General features: G+C 36.3%; 1 protein-coding gene across 4 annotated transcripts in view; it reads right to left on the reverse strand.

Annotated features, from left to right (window-relative positions):
• Window positions 1-12,830, reverse strand: part of lrrc7 (leucine rich repeat containing 7) — a 147,528-nt gene that overhangs the window by 16,423 nt on the left and 118,275 nt on the right. For 2 of the 4 annotated variants that reach the window (XM_073852397.1, XM_073852394.1), the window contains exons 18-22: window positions 11,883-11,969; window positions 6,838-6,949; window positions 6,231-6,411; window positions 2,567-4,277; window positions 28-177 (exon numbers count right to left, since the gene is read on the reverse strand). In XM_073852397.1, coding sequence (XP_073708498.1) covers window positions 28-177; window positions 2,567-4,277; window positions 6,231-6,411; window positions 6,838-6,949; window positions 11,883-11,969 — 2,241 coding nt within the window. The remainder of the gene's footprint in view (window positions 1-27; window positions 178-2,566; window positions 4,278-6,230; window positions 6,412-6,837; window positions 6,950-11,882; window positions 11,970-12,830) is intronic. The other 2 variants (XM_073852395.1, XM_073852396.1) reach the window with 2 other exon arrangements.

Genomic DNA, 12,830 nt, shown 5'->3' on the forward strand with positions numbered 1-12,830 from the left:
CTGGGGCTGAAGTTGCTTCATACTCACATTTGGTAGAGGTAGCCACTGAGTTGTTTGGTTTTCATGCTTTGTGTTATTGTAAAAGTTTATTGTCATGCTTCTGCTGGCATGCGGTGCAGCATAGCCTCCAGAGTACAGCATGCCGAAGTTTACTGTGTTGTGCTTAAGGACAGCGCTCTGATTGGAGGGAAACAACCATATGACATGAGTGAATGGGTGTACCACACAAAAAGGTCAAAAGGCTGTGGCTGGGGATACACTGGACTGCACATTGCTGTAACAGAGTGAGTAAGCTTGACAAACAGAACAACAACAATACGTCATTACTGCCCACGTGACACATTAGTGATACACAGCGGTTACATTTATAGAATATTAATAGAAGCAGTGTAGAACTAAATTACGTGAACAATGAAGTATGCTGTAGTACTGTATTCCACTTACACAGAAACAAAGGCTCACCACCAATTACAGGGTGAATCTCAGGAAAGAAATGTCAGGGTCATATTCCACCTCAATTACAAAGAAAAAATAAATTATATTTTGCTGAAAGGATTTTTGGCGTTATGACAATTATGTTCAGGTCAATACAATGTTCTTTATAATTATCATTACCATAAATGTGAGAAAAAATCACTTTAATGTAAAATTTTAATGTGAAAAATACAACAGCGTTTTAATGCCAAATTTAAAAAGATTACGAGATTAAAGTCAGAATATTACGAGAATAAAGTCAAAATTGCGAGAATAATGTCGGAATTACAAGAATAAAGTCAAAATTACAACAATAAAGTCAAAATATTACGAGAATAACGTCGAAATTACGAGAGTAAAATCTAAATTACAAAAATAAATTCGAAATTACGAGAATAAAGTCGAAATATTATAAGAATAAAGTCGAAATTACAAAACTAAAGTCAAAATATTATGAGAATAATGTCAAAATTGTGAGAATAAAGTTGAAATTACAAGTATAAAGTCGAAAAATTACAACAATAATGTCAAAATATTGAGAATAAAGTCCAAATCGTGAGAATAAAATTGAAATTATGAGAATAAAGTAGAAATCATTAGAATATAAAAATCACAACAAAGTCAAAATATTACGAGAATAAAGTAAAAATTGCGATATTTAAAAAGATTATGAGATTAAAATCGTAACATTGCGAGAATAAATTCGAAATTGTGAGTATAAAGTCAAAATTACAACAAAGTCAAAATTGTGAGAATAGAGTTGAAATTACGAGAATGAAGTCGAAATTGCAACAATAAAGTCAAAATATCATGAGAATAAAGTTAAAATTGTGAGAATAAAATTGAAATTACGAGAATAAAGTAGAAATCACAAGAATAAAGTCAAAATATTATGACAATATCGTCAAAAATATTAAGAGAATAAAGTGAAAATTGTGAGAATAAAATTGAAATGACAAGAATGAAGTCAAAATTACGAGAATAAAATCTAAATAAACTGTCATGCCTTGAAGCACATTGTTTATTTCTATAAATTTCTATAGAACTGAGATTCTCAAAGTGACTTTGTATTATATTAAAAGTACCAAAATGAAAAAGCTTATTGCTATTATTGGGTGGCTGGCGCACTACAAATAGGCCTAATGAATGCAGTTGAAGACGTGAAATATTATGTCCAAGCAATAATGTCCTGCGTATAACACATGGTATGATTTCTTCTAATAAGCCCACATATATTCAAATAAATTCCGGTGGCCTGGCTTCTCCCGGGGCTCTCAATCCGGGCCATTTGCATACGCAGGCTATACTCTCAAAATATTATAATATTAATTTCTACAATTTAATTCTTATATTTCAACTTTATTCTTATAGCTTCAACTTTATTCTTGTAATATTTCAACTTTACTCACATAATTTTGACTTTATTCTCAAAATATTGCGACTTTAATCTCGTAACCTTAGATATTTTTCTTACGTGGCACTCAAATGCCACTAAGAAAAAAAAACTTTAGTTATGTGAAAATAATAATAAAATAATATTTAATCATTTAGTCATTTTTATTTATTTAAATTTTAAATCTTTAAATCATTAAAAAAAAAATTATCTTTTACTCTCCAATATAATGCTTTCTGAAAAAATATAATAAAAAAACTTAATGGTCCCAAGAAAAAGCTTCATTTTCTTAAGGCAGAATGTAATTTTCTTTTCTTTTGATTTTGGGGTGAAATATGTCCCAGACGTTTCTTAATAGTTCACATGAGATTCACCCCAGTTTATGTGTCTATTCACTAAAAAGCCTTCATTTAAGCTTTGTGTACGCCAAACAAATTATTTAAAAGATTGAAAAACGTAGTCACTGAATAAAACAGAAAATATACCCTGTTATAATAAAATCATATTAGTACATAATACAAAATGTGCTGAGAACATTGGTTATTGAGATTTCAGCCATTATTAGCAAAACTTCATAAGGACAGAATAAAAGAACCAGATTGGTTTAATTTATTTCTTGAAAATACTGAGAGGTTGTATAAAGCCCAATCTAACAAACACTTACGTAGAAAGAACAAAAAGCAAATCTTGCTTACTCACCCGGTCTAGCCTCTTTGCTTCTATGTGTCTAAGAAGCTGCTGTCTCCAATCTACTGGCATTTTGGAGGTCGGGTCCAGCTCTTGTTTTTGAGAGACAGGTCTCATCTTCATGTCAGCTTCAGGGCTCTTCTCAGTGCATGTACTAAGATTGTAATCTGATGGCAATTTCTCCAGCAGTGCAGCCATGGTGGGTCGGGCAGACACTGGCCTTGCCTGAGATGCCCCGTATGTCTCTGTGCTGTAGCTCCGTGCAGACAGGGGGCGACGTTGTGTCAGACTCTTGGTTGGGTAACCCATGATGGGCTTCTTGGGTTCTTGATAAGATGAGTAATCTTCATCATACCTACCATTCCTCTTGTGGAACTGGGCGTCACTCATGGTAGACAAGCTGTTCTGTTGTTCCAGCATGCTCTGTTGAGCCCTGTTGTAGTGCTCTTGCATTTGCAGCTCTTGGTTTTCAGCTACTCTGCGGAACAGCGCCATCTCTGTCGAACTTACCAGGGAGTCAGCGCGCCTCAAGAAGCCCGGTCTGGAACGCTGAGGATGGACCGTGAGCTGGGGATTGAGGGCATCGTCGGTGACCGCAGTCTGAGCAAACGAAAACATCTGTTCCATTGGTGGATAGCCTCGGTAGCCTCTCGGGCTCACAAGTTCCTTTGGCAACGTCTTCCCAGGTTGGTTTACATATTCAGGGGCATTGGGGAATGGTGGAGGAACTCTCCTCTCCGCCTTCATAAGATCCATGGCTCCTTGTGGGTTGAAGCTTTGGTCAAAATGGTAAACTTTCTTTGGGATAGCAGGCTTCTGTTGCTGAGACATTTTCGAACCATAGCCATCCAGATCGTCGTCCAGCATTGGAGCCGATTGGCTCCTGGACATGCTCTGTTCTAGAGGTACAGGGAGGTCTGCTCTATCAACACTTCCCTGGTTTTCTATGCTAGAACTGTAGCTGTCCATGGGGATGCTGTAAACCTTGTACGAACCGGTATCGATTTCATCTATGCTCTGAGATTTCTTAAATTTCGCTTTTACCTCCTTCATCATTGGCGAAAGTCTCTCAGAGCTCTTGCTAACAACCAGAGTGCCTAATTTGTTCGGTTCTTTTACACCCTGGACATGCGCAGAAATGTTGGGATGACCTCGTCCCGTCCCTGAGTCCGTAGAGTCCAGAAACCCCCAGGCTCCAGACGAGGGAAAAGTGCTGGGTAGTTCTCCCATCTCCTGTTCGAAATCCTTACGATCAGGATTGGGGCTGTTGCCTGGGGTGATTTCCAACTTGGAAGGGAAAGCTGTCCTGTCCTCGAAGGGACTGGGAGTCCTCGTCCAGTTCTGCCAGGGGTTAGAGGGAGGAGGCACTTCAGTATCAGGGGTGGTGCGAACAGTGTGGAAAGTGTGTTGCGTCTGGTCGAGCTCTAGAGGAACTCCCACGATGCGCTCTTGTCTCATGAGAGGCCGCCGGCCATGTGCCATTGAGGCACTCCGGGGCTTTGAGCCTAGCATGGGGTTTCCAGCGCTGCTGCTCGGAGTGTCAAGAGGCGTCTCCTCTGCGACAAAACCTGTGTTATCGTAGTGGGGGGCGTTATTCCAGCTGTCGAAGGTGTCGCTCAGTGGCCGCCTCTCACCTCGTTGCTGTAGCGTGCTGGAAGGAGGTGTTTCCCTTTGGCTCAGTAGGGGCTTGCTTTCAATGGGCTTTGGAAAAGACTGAGCCAGCCTGTTGAAGTATTCAGACAAATGCATTTGAGATTTTATCAGTGGACAGAGAAGAAATGTGTGAATGATATGACAAACATATTCAATGTCATTAAATTTTAACTCAGACATAGGGTCAATGACATGTCGCTCATTTTTTGCCTGAATATATGTGACCCTGGACCACAAAACCAAACCAAATAGCACAGGTATATTTGTAGCAATAGCCAACAATACATTGTATCAGTCAAAATTATCAATTTTTCTGCAAAAAAAAAAAAAGATACTATTAGATCCTATCCTAACAAACCATCCATCAATGGAAAGCTTATTTATTCAGCTTTCAGATGATGGATAAATCTAAAAAAAAAAAAAAAAGAAACTCATGGTTTTGTGGTCCTGGTTCACATATGAATTGTTTCTAAAAACATTAAATACAATTCATAAATGCAATGACTTGAATACCATCACTTCTATGATTCTATGATGTTTTTAATTTTGTGTCGTGGGTTTCGTGACAACAGAGACGGAATGTAAACGTACAATTTACGTGACTGAAAGAGCATGAAAATCTTTCTAAATCTCCTGTGATGACTTGCAGTGTTACAAACATATCATCAAAGCTGAGAAAAGAACACAGTGCTGCAAACAACAGGTAGTTAAATGCCATTATCACTGTTTTCCATGTTCATGGAGTAAATATTTTTACACAGCTTTTTAAAAATGCAAGGTGTTTTGTAAGTGTTTGGCCAATCAACGTACATTTGCGTCACTGGTAGTTCCTATAAAATAGTTCCTATAGAATCAATTTCAAAAATCCCTGGAAAATTCCCCCAAATCCTGGAAAGTTGCCAAAATTTCTGGAATGTTTCAGAAATTTACTGGACATTTGCACCTTTTTGCACGCTACACTTAAGTAAGAGCTAATTTAGTTCCCAGAACTAAATACATTCCTAGTTCTTGCGGTGTGAACACGCCAAAAAGCAGAAACTTCCGACAGTAGTTCTAGGAACTATAAAAAGGCTCCTCCAGTGCCAAAGCCCCTTTAGTATCTGTCTAGTTCTTGTTCCTTCTTGGGACTGAATCTGCAACATTTGAGTACAGCCCAAATTTATTAGTCTATCACTACCCAGACAGAACCTCTTTGCTCTATGTATTATGCTTTATTTTAGCTGATGCTGACAAAATCTTTTATTTGTAATGTTGGAGATGAAATGTTGAAAATGAAATTTAACTGGGGCTATAACTCTCTTAATATAGTTTAATTTATCTTTAAATTGAAAAACGCAAGAGAAATATCGCTGTGCTTGACTGCCATCCTCATCAAATTTTCAATGTTTATATAATTCTGCCCATGTAATACTTCTGCAAGGTTATCAAAACATAAATCTCTCAAAAAGCAGTGGAAGGAGTGATAATTTGAGGCGTTTTGGCAGTACTAATATAATAAAACTTTAACTCTGAGCAACAGAGATGGATTTTTAGCTGCACTTTATTGAAGATGACAGCAGGAGTCATACTGCTGTGCGTGACTTGTGATTGTGATGTGAGCAATAACACCCAAAAATACCCACAGACTCAGGAGAGTTAAAAGAAACAAATGACCAGATAAAGCTCATCTGGTCTTGTTAATTGAACAGGAAAGCATTACGAAATTTAAAATTAAAACCTTCAATCTAATAAAAAGACAAAGCTATAGATTTGCAACCAATATCACAAAACACCATATAATAAATGCAATTAAGCCAATTAATAAAAAAAACAATACGCAATTCATAGGTTACATTTAAATTTGGATTTTGGCTGAGATGGTTATTGCAAGACTATTACAGTGACACAACATCAGTTTTGGGCCACCCAAAAGTCAGTGAGCTGGACATCTAAACTGTTTGATCAACTGTCATGTCATATGAGTGCACAGATGGTCTATTAGTTCATATAAATGAATAGTGGCAGTGATTAAATTCGTGCCAACCTGTTGGTCCAGTGAGTCTGTGATGGCCCCTCTTTCCCAGATGTTTGCAGATTACTGACATTTCCAGGTGGGTTGGAGGAGCCAGATGAACCCTGGGAGGGTGAGTAGTCTGAATAAGTGGCAGATGATCCGCTGTTGTTCAAACAATGCATTTTGTCTGGCTCAGACTCATCTGTGGACTCTGAAATGTAATAGGTAAGAAGTTATACAAGGTAAAATAGTTTGAAAAATGACTATTTTTGTCTAAAATAAACCCCAATTATTATGCTTCTCACAACAACTGTAATTCCCAGTGCTCCCCAGTGCAATTACATAATGAATTTTTACAACAGAACAGCATTCTCAGAAGGATTTTAACTTTATTAATAAACATCAAAAGAGAATTAAGGGATTTCTTCAGATGAACAATGTCAGTAAACACTCTAAACCTAGAAAATTCATTGAGTTTAATGCCGTGATGAAATGGAAAAAGCTAGAAGTATTGACGTACATCCGAGTGAAAACAAAAAAAGTAGGGCAAGGACTTGATTTTATCTATTAATTAAACAACATGCATTTAAAAAATAGATTTCATGCTGACTTTACCATCTTCAGGCTTCGTACTAACCTTTTTTTTCCTTGCCCAGTAGCACAACCTTTGGTTTGTACATTGGTGGCTCTACCAAAGTCGGCCTCATGTCAGAAATTCGGATATCATTAGGGGAGCCTCCCATGGAGTCCTGGAAACACGAGTGTCAAATTTGCAGTCAATTAATAATATAAAGAAATGAAAAAACTCAAGGGGAGTGGGGTGAGGTTTTCCTGTAATTAAATTACAATCTTTCAATTAAATACCAAGACTGAGCAACACAAATTGTTTATACTAAAACTTTTAATACTGACATTTATAATCTAATTTTAGGTCACAGTATTAATAAATGTAAATCAAACTATATTTTTTTCAAACGTCATCATCCAATTATATTAAAAATTGCTGTTGTATTAACTACAAACACTTTGACTGTATGAAAATCTGTTTGCCTAATTGCATATTATAAAAAACTCAAAGCATAATAAGGAAGATAATTTCCGCCACTGAATTAAAAATTTAAAAAGATAATTGTGATTATCACAATTCTGATTTATTTCTCACAATTACATGTTTGCATCTGGCAAATCTGACTTTTTAGTTCTGATTCTGAGAAATGAAGTCAGAATTTTGAGTTATAAAGTTGAAGTTTTATAGAAACATGTTTGACTTTATTTTTTCGCAATTGTGAGTTTATATCACACAATTCTGAGAAAAAAAAACAGAATTACAAGTTGTCTCGCAATTCTGACTATTTTTCACTATTTTCTGACAATATTTGACTAGTTTCTATCACGCAATTTTGAGGAAAAAAAATCAGAACTGTGAGTTTGAATCTCACAATTCTGACTTTATTACTCACAATTGTGAGTATATTTCACACAATTCTGACTTAATTACTTGCAATTGTGTCAAGTTTTGAATTGTGAGATTAAGTGTCGCAATAACTTATTTTTTATTTTTTATTCAGTGGCGGAAGTGGGCTTCCATTGCATAAAGTTAGGAGATTCCGAATAAAGTAAGCTAAAACATGAAATACCTCTGCGTAAACACCTTACTGTAGCTTTAGGTTCTTTGTACTTTAGGTTCTGTAAAGGTTTTACAGTATAGTGAAATGAGTCATTCTTTATAATATGCTTAAACAATTCCTTTCTTATATTACAGTGACACTTTCATGATTCTAAAGTGCAAACACTGTCCCCAAATGACCTCGAAGTTAAACAAAGCTGAAGCTGAGAAATATATTAGAAGTAACAGAGTGTGATCTCACACATCAACATCAAGTTGAGATTCATCATTAGTAATATATAGACTGTTATGATTCACAGGCCTTGTCCTGGCTTGTCTGGTCAAATCCCCCAGGAGCAAATCAGTTGCTTCCAGCTCTCTCACAGCTGTCTATGGCAAAACTCACACCTCTCAGACCTGACTGTACATCAGCAGGCTGGCTCACACAACCGGCAGCAGAGCAAGAGGAAAGTCACATATCAGAAGATTCTCTCAGAACAGCCGCCTCTCCCCTTCTCTGCCTTCATCTTCTCTCTCATCTTTTCTTTTTTCTTTGTTGCGCCCTCACAACGAGTCAAAGGAAATGTGACTGTGTAAATTGATGCGGCAGGCTGATGCTTTCATACTAATATTAAATGAATTGTAAACAAAATTCAGCATGGGGGCCATTTGACGCATATTGTGCAGTGTTCGAATAAGGCCAAAGATTTAAGGGAGTCCATTATTTTGGATAAAAAAGCTCTTATACACTACCATTTTTGGGTTCAGTATAATTTTTTTTAAATTATAAGATACATTGACCAAAATCAACATATATAATATTACAAAATATTAATATTTCAAATAAATTATTTTGTTTTGAATCAAAGAATCCTGAAAAAAACTGTATAATTTCTTATTATTCTTAATGAAGTAATGTGCTAGAATTTTTGCTTTGCCATCACAGGAAAAAGAAAATTAAAATCTATTGAAATCTTATGTTCATTTTCCTCTAAAAAATAAAGGGTAACTGGATTTTTTTTTTCCCACCCAGTATGTGCTGCTGACTATGGTGACAGCATTGTGAGTAGTTTAGATTTATTAAAAAGGGAACCCTGGGTGGTAAGACTTGCATGGCTTAATATAATGTAAATGATGTCTCTTACTGAAATATATTGTAGAAAACCCATGAAAGATTTACGTTATTTAAAAAAAAAGTTTTTTATTTTATTATTTATTTATTTTTAAATACATATTTTGAACAATGGAGGGTGCCATTACTTTGGTGAAGTGAAATGGTTGCAATCGGTGAGAAACTGGTGCAACCTGTATGATTCCACCAGTGTTGGGCACGTTACTTTAAAAAGTTTTAAAAGTAACTAATTACCAGAGAAAGTAAGTATTGTGTTACTTTTTAAAAAAAATGTTCAAATATGTCAAATAACTTGGATGCCCCCAATATTAAATATGGCAAATGAATTTGTACATTGTACACTAATCTACACTATTTTAATGTTGATGTGGGACAATGTGAGAGACACCTTTCAGGGGCTAAATATCACGGTTTTGGGGTTGCTTCAACCTGCAGACATGAAAAACATCCTACGGCAACACTGTTGTCGCACTGGTGCGGTCTGTCTCGTTTTTTACCGTTAACCGCGAAAACTAAAAATACTTTGTCATTTTGAAACTGCAAAAGGTCTACTTTTATTTGTGTAGAGTCATAATAACAAGAAAACAATGTGCTTTTGTCACATGCTTTTACTCTCTGCAGTCACGGTCTCAGTTACCTCTCTTTACAGACATGTACATAACAAAACCTGAATCTCCATGAATTTATGTATAGAAAGCTTGAAATGTCTACGTTTAAATGAAGTAAGTCATGTCGAAATCAAATATTCTCTGATGAAGTAATCCGTATGATACCAACGCGAGCTCCAGTATTTTTCATATATACTCTATCACACCCATGAACGGCTTCACTTTTTTAAATTTCAAACATCCACATGAGACGCGTGGACATGTAGGTAAACGGCCACATTTCTGTAAACAAACGTGTCGTGAACATTCATCAAGTTAATCTCGGCTACTTTTCATTACTAGAAGTAGATGCGCTGAGAGGAATAAAGCCAGAATTCACCTCAGAAGAACGCAACGTGAAAATGATAGTAACGCTGCATTTTATTGTCAGTAACAGGAAAGGAATTGTAACGGGGGAAACAGTAATTAGTTTGATTACTCATTACTGAAAAAAGTAATGCCGTTTATTTATAACCCGATTATTCCCATCACTGGATGCCACATTGTGGTTGTAATTTTGAGTCGAAAGGCAATAAGGGAAGCGATGTAAGTCTTCATTGCTTTCCTAGCAATAAAAAGAGAAAAACGAATGCATAAAAGGACGAATAAAACTTCCCAAAGACCCACCTCTTTGTTCTCTCCACTTTATCACTGATGCCTTTGAGGCTTTTAGTAGACCACAGCTAGCGAAAGAGCTTACAAACGGCAGAGACAAGAAATGCTAGATGCCATCTTGACAGGGTTTCTCAGCACGGATTTTACCCAATATCTGGGAGCGTTTAGACTCCTTGTGAGGAAAATCAATGGTATGGTTTTTGGTTTAAGCTTATATCCATCACCAGTGTTGGGGAAAGTTACTTTCAAAAGTAATGGATGAAAATATTGCGTTACTCCATAAAAAAAATAAGTTACTTCTTATGGAAAATAATTCATTACATTACTTTGGCGTTACTTTTTGTCACCTTTTTAATAACAAGACCCAAAAGTTATATTTTTTGGCAGCTGTAAAAGCCCTTTCAGATCAAAAGTGAAATTTGTAAGCCTGATGATGGAAATGCCTCTGTCTCTACACGTCAATCCAAATTTCTCTCAAAACAGGAACAGGAGAGTGTCAGTGAATAAATTGCAAAACAAAGTAACTTGGATCACTTATTTGAAAAAGTAACTCAAGATATTTTCTTGTAAATTTAAAAGTAAATGCGTTTTTCTTTACTAGTTACCTGAAAAGTAATCTGATTATGTAACTTGTGTTACTTGTAATGCATTACCCCCAACACTGTCTGCCGCCACCCGCAAGCTCTTTCAGTAGCGGTTGTCATCGTATCAATATTTTAATATTTTTAGTAGTTTTGTGGCAACAGGTAGCATCATTTGCTCACCGTGTGCAACCATTTTACATCATTGAAGTAATGGCATCCCCCATAGTCCTAAATATGTATAAAACGATTTTTTTTAAATAATTAAGTCTTTCATGGGTTTTCTACTACATATTTCAGTAAGAGACATCATTTAAGTTATATTAAGCCATACAAGTCTTAATACCCAGGGTTCCATTTAAATGCTATTTGTGACCCTGGGCCACAAAACCAGTCTTAAGTAGAACAAGTATATTTGTAGCTATAGCCAAAAACACATTGTATGGGTCAAAATTATCGTTTTTTCTTTTATGCCAAAAATAATTAGGATATTAAGGAAAGAACATGTTCCATGAAGATATTTTGTAAATGTCCTACCGTAAATATATAAAAACTTAATTGTTGTACTAATATGCATTGCTAAGAACTTCATTTAGACAACTTTATAGGTGTTTTTTTTTTTTTCAATATTTTAATATTTTGGCACCCTCAAATTCCAGATTACCAAATAGTTGTATCTTGGCCCAAAAGTCCTATCCTAACAAACCATACATTAATGGAAAGCTTATTTATTCAGCCTTCATATGATTTATAAATCTAGTTTTTACTGTTAATATTGCTTAGTTATTGTTGAGAATATTTCATTGAAATATCATAGAGACGGCAATCTTTTTCTGTGATAAATTTAAATGACCATCTAGCCCCCCTGTAATTTGAACACTGACATTATGCTGAAAACAGATGGACTGGGAGTTAACAAATTTCACTTTTTTTTGGTTTTGACTTCATTATGAGAAACAAACCCATGCATGTATTTAACAAATGTTTCACCCACAATGGGGGTGTCTGAGAAAATGAATTGAATTTGCTTTGAAGGCAGTTGAAATGAGCCACCCCATATGTTCAGCTGATTTACTGCTGTCTGGTCTCTCAGCCACTTACTATGAGGCAGAAACAGGAAGAGGAAGTAACGGCCAGGCTCGTATTCTCTGGCTGTTGCGGCTTCTGAACGACGCGATGTAAAGAAATCTAAGCAAAACAAACATACATACATATATACAAACAAACAAACAAAAATGGATTCTCATGGTCTAGAAAGAAAAGAATGTGTAAGATATATGAGGTTTATGGCACTGGTACTCCCAAGGTCCCGATAACCCTGATAATATTACGAATATTTGTCGCTCCACAGTTTGGCCGGGGGGTCTCTGAGACCATGGGGGGAAGCAGTGTGAGGCCAAGCTGCGATGGACACAATACACCATGCACTTGCTATTCTAAACAAAGAGCTACTGCAAGCATAGAAAAGCCTGGCATCAATGAATGGATTATGAATGTAGCTGTGTTTGCATAATTCCTTGAGATTTATTAGAGTTTACTCAAATCACCTTAGCATTCCTGAATTCAATTAATATTTTCATATAGGAACCTTTAATGGATCCTCTGAGTGTTCTTGACATTTCCCGCTGACCTTTATTTCTGTTTACGAAAAGATTTCCAGCTGTATTCAGAGCAGTGCTACAGGACTGAGATTTCAGGTCTAGATTTCTAGTAGTGTGGGATATTTTAAAAGTGAGTGTCTAAAAAACGAAGCATACTACAAGGTTAGTGTGACATTCACTACTAATTGCACCAGCTCTCTAATATTCATAGGCAAAGTTAATGACTTGGTCATTATCCAGTGTCCTAAACACTGCAGCTCTGGCGGTTGGGGAGGGGGGTTGCTAGCTGTGAGAGATGAAACATTTGCACTGATCTTTGTGTATTTTATCTCCGCAGGTTCAGCTAACCTTTAACAAACACTCTCAGCACTATATTCAACACGCTCTATACACGCAACCGAACTGACTCAGACACTGAGGGTGCAAATACCAGGCCTTCGAAAACAGA

This window comes from Garra rufa, chromosome 12 (assembly GCF_049309525.1).
Source record: "Garra rufa chromosome 12, GarRuf1.0, whole genome shotgun sequence".
NCBI lineage: Eukaryota > Metazoa > Chordata > Actinopteri > Cypriniformes > Cyprinidae > Garra > Garra rufa.